The sequence below is a fragment of the Anoplopoma fimbria genome, chromosome 6 (genome assembly GCF_027596085.1).
Source record: "Anoplopoma fimbria isolate UVic2021 breed Golden Eagle Sablefish chromosome 6, Afim_UVic_2022, whole genome shotgun sequence".
NCBI classification, from domain to species: domain Eukaryota; kingdom Metazoa; phylum Chordata; class Actinopteri; order Perciformes; family Anoplopomatidae; genus Anoplopoma; species Anoplopoma fimbria.
Genome location: NC_072454.1, coordinates 12778832 through 12791164, shown reverse-complemented (window position 1 = coordinate 12791164; position 12333 = coordinate 12778832). Strand labels below are relative to the sequence as shown.

The 12333-nt window shown below is 41.5% G+C and overlaps 2 protein-coding genes across 2 annotated transcripts; both read right to left on the bottom strand.

The window, feature by feature from the left end:
* Positions 1-207: 207 nt before the first annotated feature.
* On the bottom strand, positions 208-704 carry c6h10orf53 (chromosome 6 C10orf53 homolog). Its single transcript, XM_054599759.1, has 3 exons — positions 611-704; positions 398-517; positions 208-272 (listed from the first exon to the last, which is right to left on the bottom strand). The coding sequence occupies exons 1-3, from the start codon at positions 702-704 to the stop codon at positions 208-210; spliced, it is 279 nt and encodes a 92-aa protein (XP_054455734.1).
* Positions 705-2467: 1763 nt separating this feature from the next.
* chata (choline O-acetyltransferase a) lies at positions 2468-11944 on the bottom strand. The gene is made up of 15 exons (XM_054600750.1): positions 11888-11944; positions 11192-11275; positions 7025-7216; positions 6433-6551; positions 5857-5910; positions 5564-5744; positions 5144-5321; positions 4880-5049; positions 4309-4409; positions 4066-4194; positions 3857-3979; positions 3620-3761; positions 3391-3453; positions 3156-3293; positions 2468-2899 (listed from the first exon to the last, which is right to left on the bottom strand). Exons 1-15 carry the CDS (start codon positions 11942-11944, stop codon positions 2468-2470), a joined length of 2163 nt encoding a protein of 720 aa, XP_054456725.1.
* Positions 11945-12333: the final 389 nt, after the last annotated feature.

Here is a 12333-nt window from a genome sequence, read left to right as displayed (position 1 = left end):
TAAAAAAGGCCGTATAGCTAATAATGCAGTGATTATGATAATGAGTTAAACCTATCAACAAAACACCTGAATTCATGCATCAATCCAAATAATAATAATAATAATAATGATAATAATAAACAATAAGTGCATTTATATTCAAAGTAACTTTGTTGAACAACAAAACGGAGTGTTTTTTTAATATATATATTTTAATTCCTGTTATCTTCAGAAAGCGTTCTCCACAGCAGTGACAGCTTCTTGGCAAACTGGGTCCAGTTGTCCATCTCCACCTTCAGAGAAAAAGCGTTGACAGGTTTTCAGACGATGGCTCTGCTTAACGCCACACAGTGACATCACAACAACAACAACACGTACTCTCCTCTTTCGGTCGAAGGTCAAAGCTGACCAAACTCACCAAACTCCAGCTGCTTTACATTACAGCTGAAGACCATCTCCCCGTTGACCACGAGCTCCACCGTGCTCCAGTCGCGCGTGTTTTCCAAGACGCATTGGTGCCCGCGCGATCTCAGGGCGGCTGCAGGCATATTGGACGGACACTGTTTGACCTCACTTACATAAAGACACAACATGCTGCTATCCGAATTGGACTTGGAAAAGAAAAACATACCCAGAAGACCCTGAAGGCGGAAATCCCTGTGTTCCACTACTCCATTGGATTCATAAGGCCCATTGCAAACAGTCACCCTCGCGTTTTTTGGCATTGTTTGTTGTGGTCTCCTCACCAGGGTAACTGTCTCACACAATGCACCCGTAACACGACCTCTCTGAAATGTGTCCAGGAATTGCTTTTCTCCACTTGTTAAAAAAACACAAAACTTTAACTCAACTTTAAAGTTTTTTTTGTTTTTTTTAAGGCGATGTGATTGAAAACAATTTCATGTATCTAATAATGATAAGGCAAATATCAACACTGTAATAAGTCAATATACTGTAAGATTCAAGATTTTTGCACAATAAGAAACTTTATTATAACCATATATCACATATATTACAAATAAGATACTATAATGTGACTTAATATGCTGGTTATTTTATTTAAAATAACTTCTCTTTATTTGCCATAATTCCAAAGGCTTTGGCTAATACTGACACATTTGCAGATGTTGATCAATGAGCATTGTCAAATTGTAAAAGTGAAGTCATAATAATGGAAATTTGCTAAAAAATGAATTATATAGTGGATTTTTAAAATCAAATGGATATCCTGATTCCATGATGCAACTGGTCCATAAATTCAGAGCAGTTGCCTCAGTCTGCCCTTAATGCAGTGGATAAGTAGATATGTGATTTAATAAGACAGAATCAGAGTAGAATATTCTACTATTTGATTTTGGTTTCTTTCTTTTAATCTTCAACAGCACTTCATAAATACAATTGGATTCATCATTAACACAGTGATCACCTCTGGTTAGTAAGTTTCATATACTTACTTTTTACAACTTACATTTACACTTTGTAACATTAAATGATATGATACAAAAATAAATAACTTAATTGATATATTATTTTCATAAATTTACAAATAAACCATTTTTAATCACACTTTACATTCTCCATCCATCCATCCATTTCCTTCCGCTTATTCGGGCCCGGGTCGCGGGGGCAGCAAGCGAAGGAGGGTCCTCCAGACGTCCTTCTCCCCAGCAACACTTTCCAGCTCCTCCTGGGGAACCCCGAGGCGTTCCCAGGCCAGACGACATATATAATCTCTCCAGCGTGTTCTGGGTCTACCCCGGGGCCTCTTACCAGTTGGACGTGCCTGGAAAACCTCTCAATTTTACATTCTTTGATACGATAAACAGCATCTCTTTAAAATCTTGGTCAGTCCAGCATATAGAATATAGAACTCAACATCTAATGATTTTATAAAAGGATACTCTTGTTGTTAAATAGACATCTAAGTAATAGCATGTGTATTAGACACAATTTATAGACATCACAAATGGAAACTGCATAGAGGATTCTACATTTAACCAGTTACCTTAATCTTCAGAAAATCATTTGATAGCAGCATGCTATTTGCAAGTTGATATATAGTGACATGATCAGTTACTACCCGACCTCACAAACTAATTTTGCTTGACACCAAAAATAATTTACTCTTTCCTTTTGCTGATTCTTATCAGTTTGTGCAAAACAGCAATCGAAACCTCAGCTTTTTTTTTTTTTTTTTTAACCTACACATTTTGACAGACATTTGAATCACTGCTCTATGTTGGATTCTTTTGGATGTGACAACAGAAAATGTCCTCTATAACACCAATAATATTCTCTAAGAATTAGTAAATTAGATTATCATCAGCACGTCATACATTTTACAGTATACAATAAACAGCTTTACGTAACATTTTGTATCACAGTTTCAGCGCATATTTTGTAAATGACTCAAGGAATACATTGTGACAACACAAAAATACACTTTTAAAATCACTCCAGCACTATTTTCACTGGCACTGACAGTTCCCTATGATTTTCCTCCGTTCTTCAAAGCTTGTGCCTCTTCCTGTAATGAGGTCTGGGTTTGAGCCTCCACTTTAGTCTGGTCCGGTGTCTTCAGCAGAACCTGCGGCAGTGTTTGCTGATTCTTGGTCATATCAGTTGGTCTCTGAGGTGTTTTGTTTTGCCAGTTTGGGTCTGTTTGCGTGTGCGTCTCCAGTGTCTGACTCTGCCTTGGCTGCTTTGGATCGGAGCTGAACTTACATTTATTACACAGATCCCTCATGTCCTGAAGTCCCTGCACCAGACTATTGACAAATTCTGTTGAACATGTCTGCGAGCTCTCGTGGAAACTGGACACAGAGAAGATGATGTGGTCTGACTGGGGGTTGTAGCACGCTCCATATCCGTTTGGAACCACCGGCCCGTAGCTGCAGAACATCTCAACAGTAGTAGGAACCTGAGGGAAGAGGGAATCCTTCAGTACTGATCTACTGATGGTTTAACTAGTGTGTTCAAATACTGCTGAGAAAACACTGATTACATTGATGTTGTATTTTCAGACTTAAGAAAGCTTCTTGCAGAGCCACAGAGGACAATAGACAACTGCGATCTCAAGCTGGGTAGGACTCAACTTCATGTGTAAAATTGGTGGAGTGCCACTTTAAGACATTTCTAATTAAATATAGCTTCTGTCCAAAATCAGATGACAATACCTGACTTGTAGAGAGAATGAACTGATTACTGATGAGATGGGCTTCGTCTTTGAATATTTCTGGCTTCTCCATCTTCAGTTCATGTGCAATTCCACGTAGTCCTAGTAAGTGATTGTCTATTGCCATCCCTGTAATAGCCTGAAAAGGAGAATGAATACATATGTTATTGTGTTTTTTTTGGCAAGTAAAGTCAATGTTGTCATAGAAATCTGTTTGAGGTTAGAGAATTAGTCACCAGAATAGTATACTTTGTTTGCGCGGTTATGGCACTTTGTAACATCTCCATCTTCTCTGTATCCTGGAGATGTAAACAAATGAGAACCGATTATTAAATCCCTTTACTTACAGTAAGCATAGTTATCATGGTGGCGTTCATCAACACAGACTGAAGGAGAACATCGAATAATACTAAAAGACAACTGCAAATCTCATTTAAATTTGACAGTAAGACTGTAACATCTTACGTTGGTGCTCGGTTTCCCATCAGTCATTGCTTTGACAAAAGCCAGAGCTTCTGGTGTTGCTGAGCGGATGTTGTCGACCCTGCCCCTCTGAAAACGCCGTATAGAAGCACTCTCATAGGTTGACACCGGTCTGCCGTGACATCTGGAGAATCACACAAAGACAAAGCCTTTTAGCTTGGAGCTCCGGGTTATTGTGACGTATGAGAAATAGTCCTATTGAAATCATCTCTTTCTTACCGGTAGTATGCTAACTGAAGAGCAACCTGGATGTAAGCATCGGGACTCATTTTCTGCTTCTTGATGAACTCTTTCCCGTAATCGTAGAATTTGTGGACGTTCATGTCAAGATTTTTCACCTGTCTGAACAAATAAGGATACATTCTGCTACAGCATAAACTGAAAATATCCATGTATTTGATTGTACTGAAACCAGAGTTTACTCACACCTCTGTAGTTTGTCAGCAGCAGAGGCGAGTAGTTTGTGAATCTCTGGAGGACATTTCCAGCGGAGCCTGCGTGGTGCAGGCAGCTCGCTCACACTTGCAGCCCTGACCAGCTTTGATGGGCTGCCAATCCTAATGTCACAGGAGAATATTGTTTCCTTTGGCATGTTTTTTTTGGATAGTCTTATTTGGATGTTCTCATCATTACCCAGACCCATTTAACATTTTTTTTTTCTTTTTTCTTACATGTATTTGAGCAGATATTCTGTGCACTGCACAAGAACAATTCCTTCAAATGCTGAGTGTTCACACACGACTCCGCAGCAGCCGTCAGCTCCTACAACAAACTGACACATTTATGCTATAGTCAGTGGGAGTTTTTTCATTGAACCAAACTGCAGTAGTTGATTATCTATGATTCAATTAATTTGCAGTGAGGAAATAATTTAAAAAAAGAAGCCTCCAGTTCTTCATGACATTTTAATTCTTCATCAAAACATCTCCATCAACATTCATGCTGATGACAACAGGCTAATTGCTTTTAATCCAATGGAGGCGTCTATTCTCTATCAGGATTTCTTTAAATTTAAATATTTTATTTGGCATGGGATTGGCTTATGGCACTGGCACTGTGAGAGAGGAACATGAATATATTCAGTTCCTCAATAATTAAGGAGATCCTTCATTCCCCTACATGCCTTTCCTCGCTTCATTCTTGTTTTCTGTAACTGTCTAACAAGTTTTTTAATACATTAAGGGTAATTGTCCAACAAGTTAAGGAAGCCAACATTAAAAGTAGCCCCACTAGCTCACTAACCTGCATTGGCTTGTCGTACCAGCGGTTGCCCCCATTCTTGGCCACTCCTCCGCCGTGCAGCATCAACATGGCTTGTGTTGTGTCATTTAGCTCCAGCCCACTGGCGTCATCCAGACAGACCAGACACAGACAACGCTCTATCATGTCCAGAGAGTCCCTGTTAGTAGACTCTAGAGCATAAACGGGGGGAAAAAAAAAGTTATTTTGTTGGGGCAAATAGATTTGGAAACACTGAGATTCACCTGACTTAAAAGAGTCTTGTACCTCTCATTAGCACACTGCGAGACTCCGCCCACTCTGTCCGTCCATCTGAAGTGAGGAGACCAATAGGTGGGAGCCGCTCCTCTTCGCTGTCGGCCATCCTGGCGATCTTCTCCAGATGAGTCAGCAGGTCTCTTTCATTCAGTCGGCGGAAGTTGATCACCACATCCAGCACAAAGAACTGGACAGAGGTTCAGAATGAACACAAGGTTTTTTAGTGCACTCGTCAATCAGGTCTTATTTTAATATTACCTGGAAATATAAAATGCAGGCGGAAGCACACAGGAGAATTGGTAGGATTGTGCATGTTGAAGGGCAGCAGAGACCTAAAGGGTAATTCTGTCTTATTACAATTAGTAATGTTAAATTTTGATAAACTGGTCTGTGACAACTTTGGATTTGTTTTTTTTCACTGGGTCTGACCTGGTTTTTACAAGCCACGATGATGTGTTCAGGCTCTGGCATCACGCTACTCTCCTGGGCCACCAAAGTGTCCCTCTCAGGCCCCGGTAGGCGATAGGAAGTGAATAGGCGATAGTACTGCTCCATGCAAAGAGGAGTTCCAGCCAGCTGGCCCCGAGCACAGTCCACAGGTAGGGAACGTCTACGCACACAGACATACATTACTTTGTCCGGCTTTTTAGTTACACATGAATCATATGTGAAAATTGGTTCTGTTGTGATTGAATTTCTCAAGTTCATTTGAATTAACTTACGAATCAAGTAGAGTCTTGTACTCCAAAACCCCAGAAATTAAGTGAGCAGCAAACCTAGGAAAGAAAAACACACATGAATGTTGTACTTGATATCTCCTTCTCATACTCGCTCTACTGTGCTAGTATTTCCCTGCATTTAGCCTTGTTCTTGTATAGCTGTATTACACTTAACAGTATAAATAATATATGTAAATCATCTGGTTAAGAAACCAGTCTCAGATCAATACCACGTTAACCAAACCACAGCACTTCATTCTCTGTTAACCTTGCCACCAGTAGCCGGGCCTGGCCTCGAAGCCCTCAAGGTGTTCTGGGTAATGACCCTATCTGTCAATGTGTAGAACAGAAGTGTTCAATTTGCAATAATCAATCAAAGCCGGTCTCATTTCTCATGTCTTTAATAACAAAATTGCTTGTCAAGCCGTAACTTTTTTAATTTTATAATGCATGGAAATTTCAGCTTTTTCCTTCAGAGTTTCGGTTGCAGAGGATGGCGAACAAGGGACACAACTGGGTGACAATGCACTTCTGTGATCTGTCCTGTGAGGTTTCTCTTATGACTCATTCGTCTTATACCTTAAGGAGTCAATGGGAGCCTTGAAGTGCTGCTGGGGGAAGACCATCACAGGACTGGAGTTAACGGGCAGAGCCAGTCTGTTGTTCAGGTACATGTCATTCAGCCAGTAGTCGTACACCTACAGTCGGACATAGAGGAATTCGATTAAAGGCACTATCTAAAAGTAATGTGATTTAATAGTGAATAAAGGGGGAGAAATAAAACACTATTCTATGGGGCTTTTGGTTTAAAATTGATCGATACGTTTACACTGACTGACTCTGCAAGCCTGTTATTATTTTCCTATTCTATGAAGGGTTAGTTTACATCAGTATTATGTGTAAACAATGTTGTAAAACAGACCCATAATTTTATTTATGGCACAAAATGCAGTTGAATTGTGTTTATAAATTACACTTCAAAATGTATATTTAAAATATCTATAATTTACTAGGCTGCCTTTTAAAACAGTGTCCTTACCACAGTGTTATTTATTGATGCCTGAACGTTATAGTTAAAGAGCAAATACATTTCATTATTTGAAAACAATTTGTTCAAAAATACTTGCACGCTCCTTTCATGTGTGTTTATGACCAGATGGTTTTTATTTACCCAGTTTGCCTTGTTGTCCCTCTTCTCCATGAGTTTGCTCTGTAGTAGCTCCCCCACTCCTCCAGGGGCTCTAAACTGCTCCACCACATGTTGGGTCTTGTTGAACTGTTCCTCGGTGAGCAGGTGCTTCATACACCTCAGGTACATGTCCAGTGTGTCTTTCAGAGCGGGGAGCGGCAGCTTAGGAAGACCCTGAGCAGTGTGGGACATGTACAACTTCAGAGTCTCCTCTGCCACATGCATTATATGAATTAAACGAGGAGAAATTATTTGAATAAATATTAATTCCGTTTTAAGTTGTACTTGTTGAGAACAACTGCTTGCCCAAGTTTTAAATTGTTCATTTCACTCAGAAAAAGGGAATATTTAATTTAAGTGGCAAACCATATGAATTATTCTCATAAAATATCATAAAAGTCCATTTTATGTACTATTTTTTTATGTTATCATATGTTATATGTATATATATATATATGATACGCCCCCTTGGTGGCTCGGAGTAGAAGGACGTAACATAATGCAACCGGTTGAGCAAGTGAGGGTGTAGCGCCTTCATTTTTTTTTTTTAATCAAACTGCCGCTTCATACCCTGTTGTGCCACAGAGAGACTCCCCCTGGCGATACTGCAAGCCTCGTGCAGCCGTTCTCGAAAGCGACTCACGTAGGACAGACAGCACGTGTCGCTGGGTGAGCGAACTCTCGCCCCTTAGCTGATCCTTCCACACTCTTAAAGGGCCTCTCACGGTGTGACCAAATACCAGCTCTGCTGGACTAAAACCTAGTGACTCTTGCACTATTTCTCTAACTGCAAACAGAGCCAAAGGAAAGGCCTTCATCCCATTCCCTACCGCTCTCCATAATGTATTTGCGCAACACTGACTTAAACGTCTGATGCCATCTTTCGAGTGCCCCCTGCGACTCCGGGTGATAAGCACGAGAGATCCTGTGTGATATCGACAGTGACGTTAACACCTGTTCAAATATTCCAGAAAGGAAGTTGGTACCTTGATCGGTTTGCACGATCTTAGGGAGGCCGAAAGTAGAAAAGAACTTGATCAGGGCCCTTACTGCTGACCGAGGTGTTATTCTCCTAAGAGGGATAGCTTCAGGGTACAGCTACGCACATGAGTGTTAAGAGGAACTGGTTGCCGGATTTCGTTTTTGGCAGAGGGCCAACACAATCACCCAATACGTGTTCAAACGGTTCCCCTGTAGCCGGGACCGGGTGTGGATTGACAGGCTTAATAACCTGAGTAGGCTTCCCCGTGATCTGACATGCAGTACACGTACGGCAGAACATAGACACATCTCGCTTCAAACCTGGCCAGAAGAAATGTCGCAACACTCGGTCATAGGTTTTGGTAATACCTAGATGACCAGAGCAGAGACGGTCATGAGCCAGGGATAAAACGGACTGTCGGCATTGTGTAGGCACAACGATTTGAAACACATTACTCTAAAGCAGTCTGGCCAGTCAACTCAGCGATGACATTCCCTAGCAGAAAAACGTAACACCTCTAACTGGCAAAGACGGGCGCGCCCACTTTAAACACTCCATTTGCTAAGTCACAGGTTAAAAATATCTCAGCCCGTCCAACATAAATGGTGCGTAACAGGGTTCCAAAGTGTCACCCTCCATCTCCGGGGCTAGTGACACTGGACCCATCAACGTTTGCACTAAACCGACCTCTTTTGGTCGTTTACTTGGCTGTGACAGCTTGCGTTTTAACATAAGACAGTCAGCCTTGATGTGTCCGCTTTGGTGACAATAGTAACACTCCCGTTCCTGGCGTGGTGGACTAGGCGGCATTCTGGCCGGGGCAGAAGGAGTAAAAACCCTATCGGGGAGTCCCAAATGTTTGTTTGTTTGTGCGTTAACACAAACTCATCAGCAAGCACAGCAGCTTTTTGCTCATTGAGATAAGTCACTAGCCGATCCGGCAGACTATTCTTCAACTCTTCGAGGAGAATTCATTCTGATAGAGCAGTGGTTCTCAACCTTTTTTCAGTGATGTACCCCCTAACCAGTGCAACATTTTTGGTTGAAAAAAAGATGGAACACACAGCGCTGTGCCATCAGTGTCTGATTTATTAAACTGTCAACACTGAAGATTGCATTGTGGCATTGAATTCAGTTCATGAACTTACACTTATATTTTATTGAATATTTATTAAATAACTATTTTGAAAGGATTTTTGAATGGATGCTAATTTTAAATATATTCTTTAAAAATCTCAAGTACCCCCTGGAGTGCCTTCACGTACCCCCAGGGGTACACGTACCCCCATTTGAGAACCACTGTGATGGAGAGTCAAAATGAGTCGCGTTGCTTGCCTTGCACCATCGATTAAACAGAGACTCCATGAAAGTTCGGAACTTCTGTCTCTATGCCTCAGGCACTAGTTCGTAGGCACGAAGCACAGCTGTCTTGGTCGCTTCATAAAGACAAACTATCTTCCAGAGAGAGAGCAGATACAATCTCCTGGGCTTTACCCGGCAGTTCTGACCTCTTTTGGCCATTTTCAGGGAGGTAGCAACTCGTTCAAAAGCAATAAAATACGAGTCTACTTCCGCCTCTCGAAATTGAGGTACCAGCCCTACATTTCTACTCACATGGACACCCCCCGCAGCCGCGGAGGGACCAGTATGTATGGACCTAGCAGGACCAGGAGAGCGACCTGAACTCTCAGCTTCAGCAGCAGCTTCTAGTTCTCGGCGCTTCATCTTCACCTCTTTATCCGCTGCTGTTTCTAACTCTATACTGCGGTTGGAGGTGTCCGCCTCCATTTCTAATTCCATTTTCCGTATAGCCAACCGGTGACTATACTCAGCATCTCTCTTTCTCCTGCGCCTCAATCTGCAAACGCGCTCAGCGCAGCCTCTGGCGGGCATCACCGCTTCCCCTCGGACAGGACAACCAGGACAACCGAGAACATACGAGGAGGCTCAAGCTCCAAATGAGAGGCCCCATCTGAAGGAGCTGAATCCCTGTTGTCCTTCTCTGCGCTGGAAGACAAGGAAGGGGTTGGAATATCAGGCTCACTAGCAGTCGTACTAAGCACTTCATTGTGTACTAACATAGGCACCACAACTAGTTGAAACTGCCAATTCAAAGTGTGCCGCAATGGCATACAAATCCTTTTTTTTTTTTTACAGCGGTCAATCTGCTCCATAGAAGGATCACTAAGAAACCCCTCAATATCAAAAGAGCTCATGATTTCTCAAACAGCCTCAAGCCAAACCTCAACCAACCGAACCAATACTAGCAGCCTGCTTGACGTGTGCACTGCACACCAACACTCACCAAACCCGGTGCTTAAAGGATCAAAGATCCCGGACGAGCCCCCAATTTATGTTACGCTCCCTTGGTGGCTCGGAGTAGAAGGACGTAACATAATGCACCAGGTTGAGCAAGTGAGGGTGTAGTCACAAAACCAGGACCCAATATGAATTAAAGAAAGTATTTATTTACAGAAAAGAGGACTGTCAGTGGCACCAAAGAAAAGGACATAAATAAACCCACCGCCACTGACAGGTGCTAAGCACCCAGAAGTACAGCGGGTGGTGCTCACTCTAATCTGGGGTTTTAACAGAAGGTAAACCTACGTGCATGTAATATGTGTACCCAGGGTATCTTACCTATCCTCGTTTGTCCCTGTGCGCACAACAAAGAATTAACACAAGACAAAACAAAAGTTTTGGTTTTAACAAAGGTGTTTTAACTAAAGATTCATCAATGAACCAGCAAAACCAACCAGAGCTCAACCAGAGCTCTGCCACAGCTCAACCCAAAAAACAACAACCTTCTCTTACAATTATTTTAGAGAAGGTTATTTCTAGGGGATTAAAGGGGAATGGCTGATAGGAGATCTGGAACAGGTGTGGTGATGATCAATGATTGGAACCAGGTGCGCACATCTGAGAAGGAGGAGACTGAAAACAGTGGGAGGAGACAGAACAACAACAACACAAACAAACAACACAAACCAACAACACAAAACAGAACACAATACATGTAGGCCTACAACATGTATACATACAAGACACTGTACGTAACATATACATTCCTTATTGTTTGTTAAAGATTCTTTATCTCATGCATATTACAGGGAAACAGACTCTATATCCATATATACAGTAGATATATAAGTCAAGTATATATTTACATCTCTGCTTCCTGAACCTTTGGAGGGCTCTTGGTCCAGAACTGGCATGTTGGCGGTGCAGAGGAGCAGCCTTTCAGACAGACTCTGTGTTCACAAATACAATTTTATCAGCATCAAGATCATGCAAGTCGCTTCATAACAGTCACTAAGACTAAGTCTAACTAGGAGCAGTTGCATTTAAACGTTGCAATACTGTGGGGATATTTCAAACAAAAGTACAATGCTTCTCAATAAATAAAATGTATCACTGTCACGTGTAAAACAATAAAGGAATGCGTACTTTGGAAGATGTTCACATCTTTTTCAAAGCAAGTAAAAAAATAATAATAACACTAATAGACTACATTTACCAAATTTGAATAAACCATCACTTAAAAAATAAAAATGTTTCACTCACCAGAAAGAAAAGAAAAAGCCCACTCGTCCTGGAGCTCAAACATGGAATTTAGGTTTCTCCGTCCAGACTTGAATCCATTTCTGGTAGAATTTCTTATGGATTTCGATACTTTGATCCTTTCATCATTTTGAGCATCTTTCCATCTCCAGCATGGACAGAGCGCATCTCCCTCGCTGGCTCAGGAGAGATGCTGAGAGGGTACCTCACTCTCTTGGCTGCCAGGCTCCTCCCAGAAGTCCTGCTATTCGCCGAGAAGTTTATTTGGCACTTCACATCTTCACGCCACCTTATTTACACACCAACTGGACGCCTCGGCTGCTCACACGCTGTGCCGACGAACACTTCGGACGTATCATCATGAAGTTGATGCATGAAGTTCCTCTTTTGTTTCTGGATTCTCAACACTTTCAGTCCAGTCTGGCCGCATACATTGATTCCACATAACTGCATTTGACTGATTTACTTAGCGGTGTGTTTTTAATTTGATATGCAAAGATTTGCATTCTGAACGAGCGCAGATGCTAAACAAACTGTTTATTTTACACACAATATCAACTCCAGGATCCTACATTAAATTATTATTATTATAGTTTGTTACAAACTATTGTTTTTACATTTTATTCGGAGAAGTTGCGTTTTATATGATAGATTACTGTGTAACTAATAAGCACCACAATACCTCAGCTGTAGGCCGTAATAAGTTTAATATTCGTTATGGTTCAATTAATTCGTGTTCAAAGGCGAA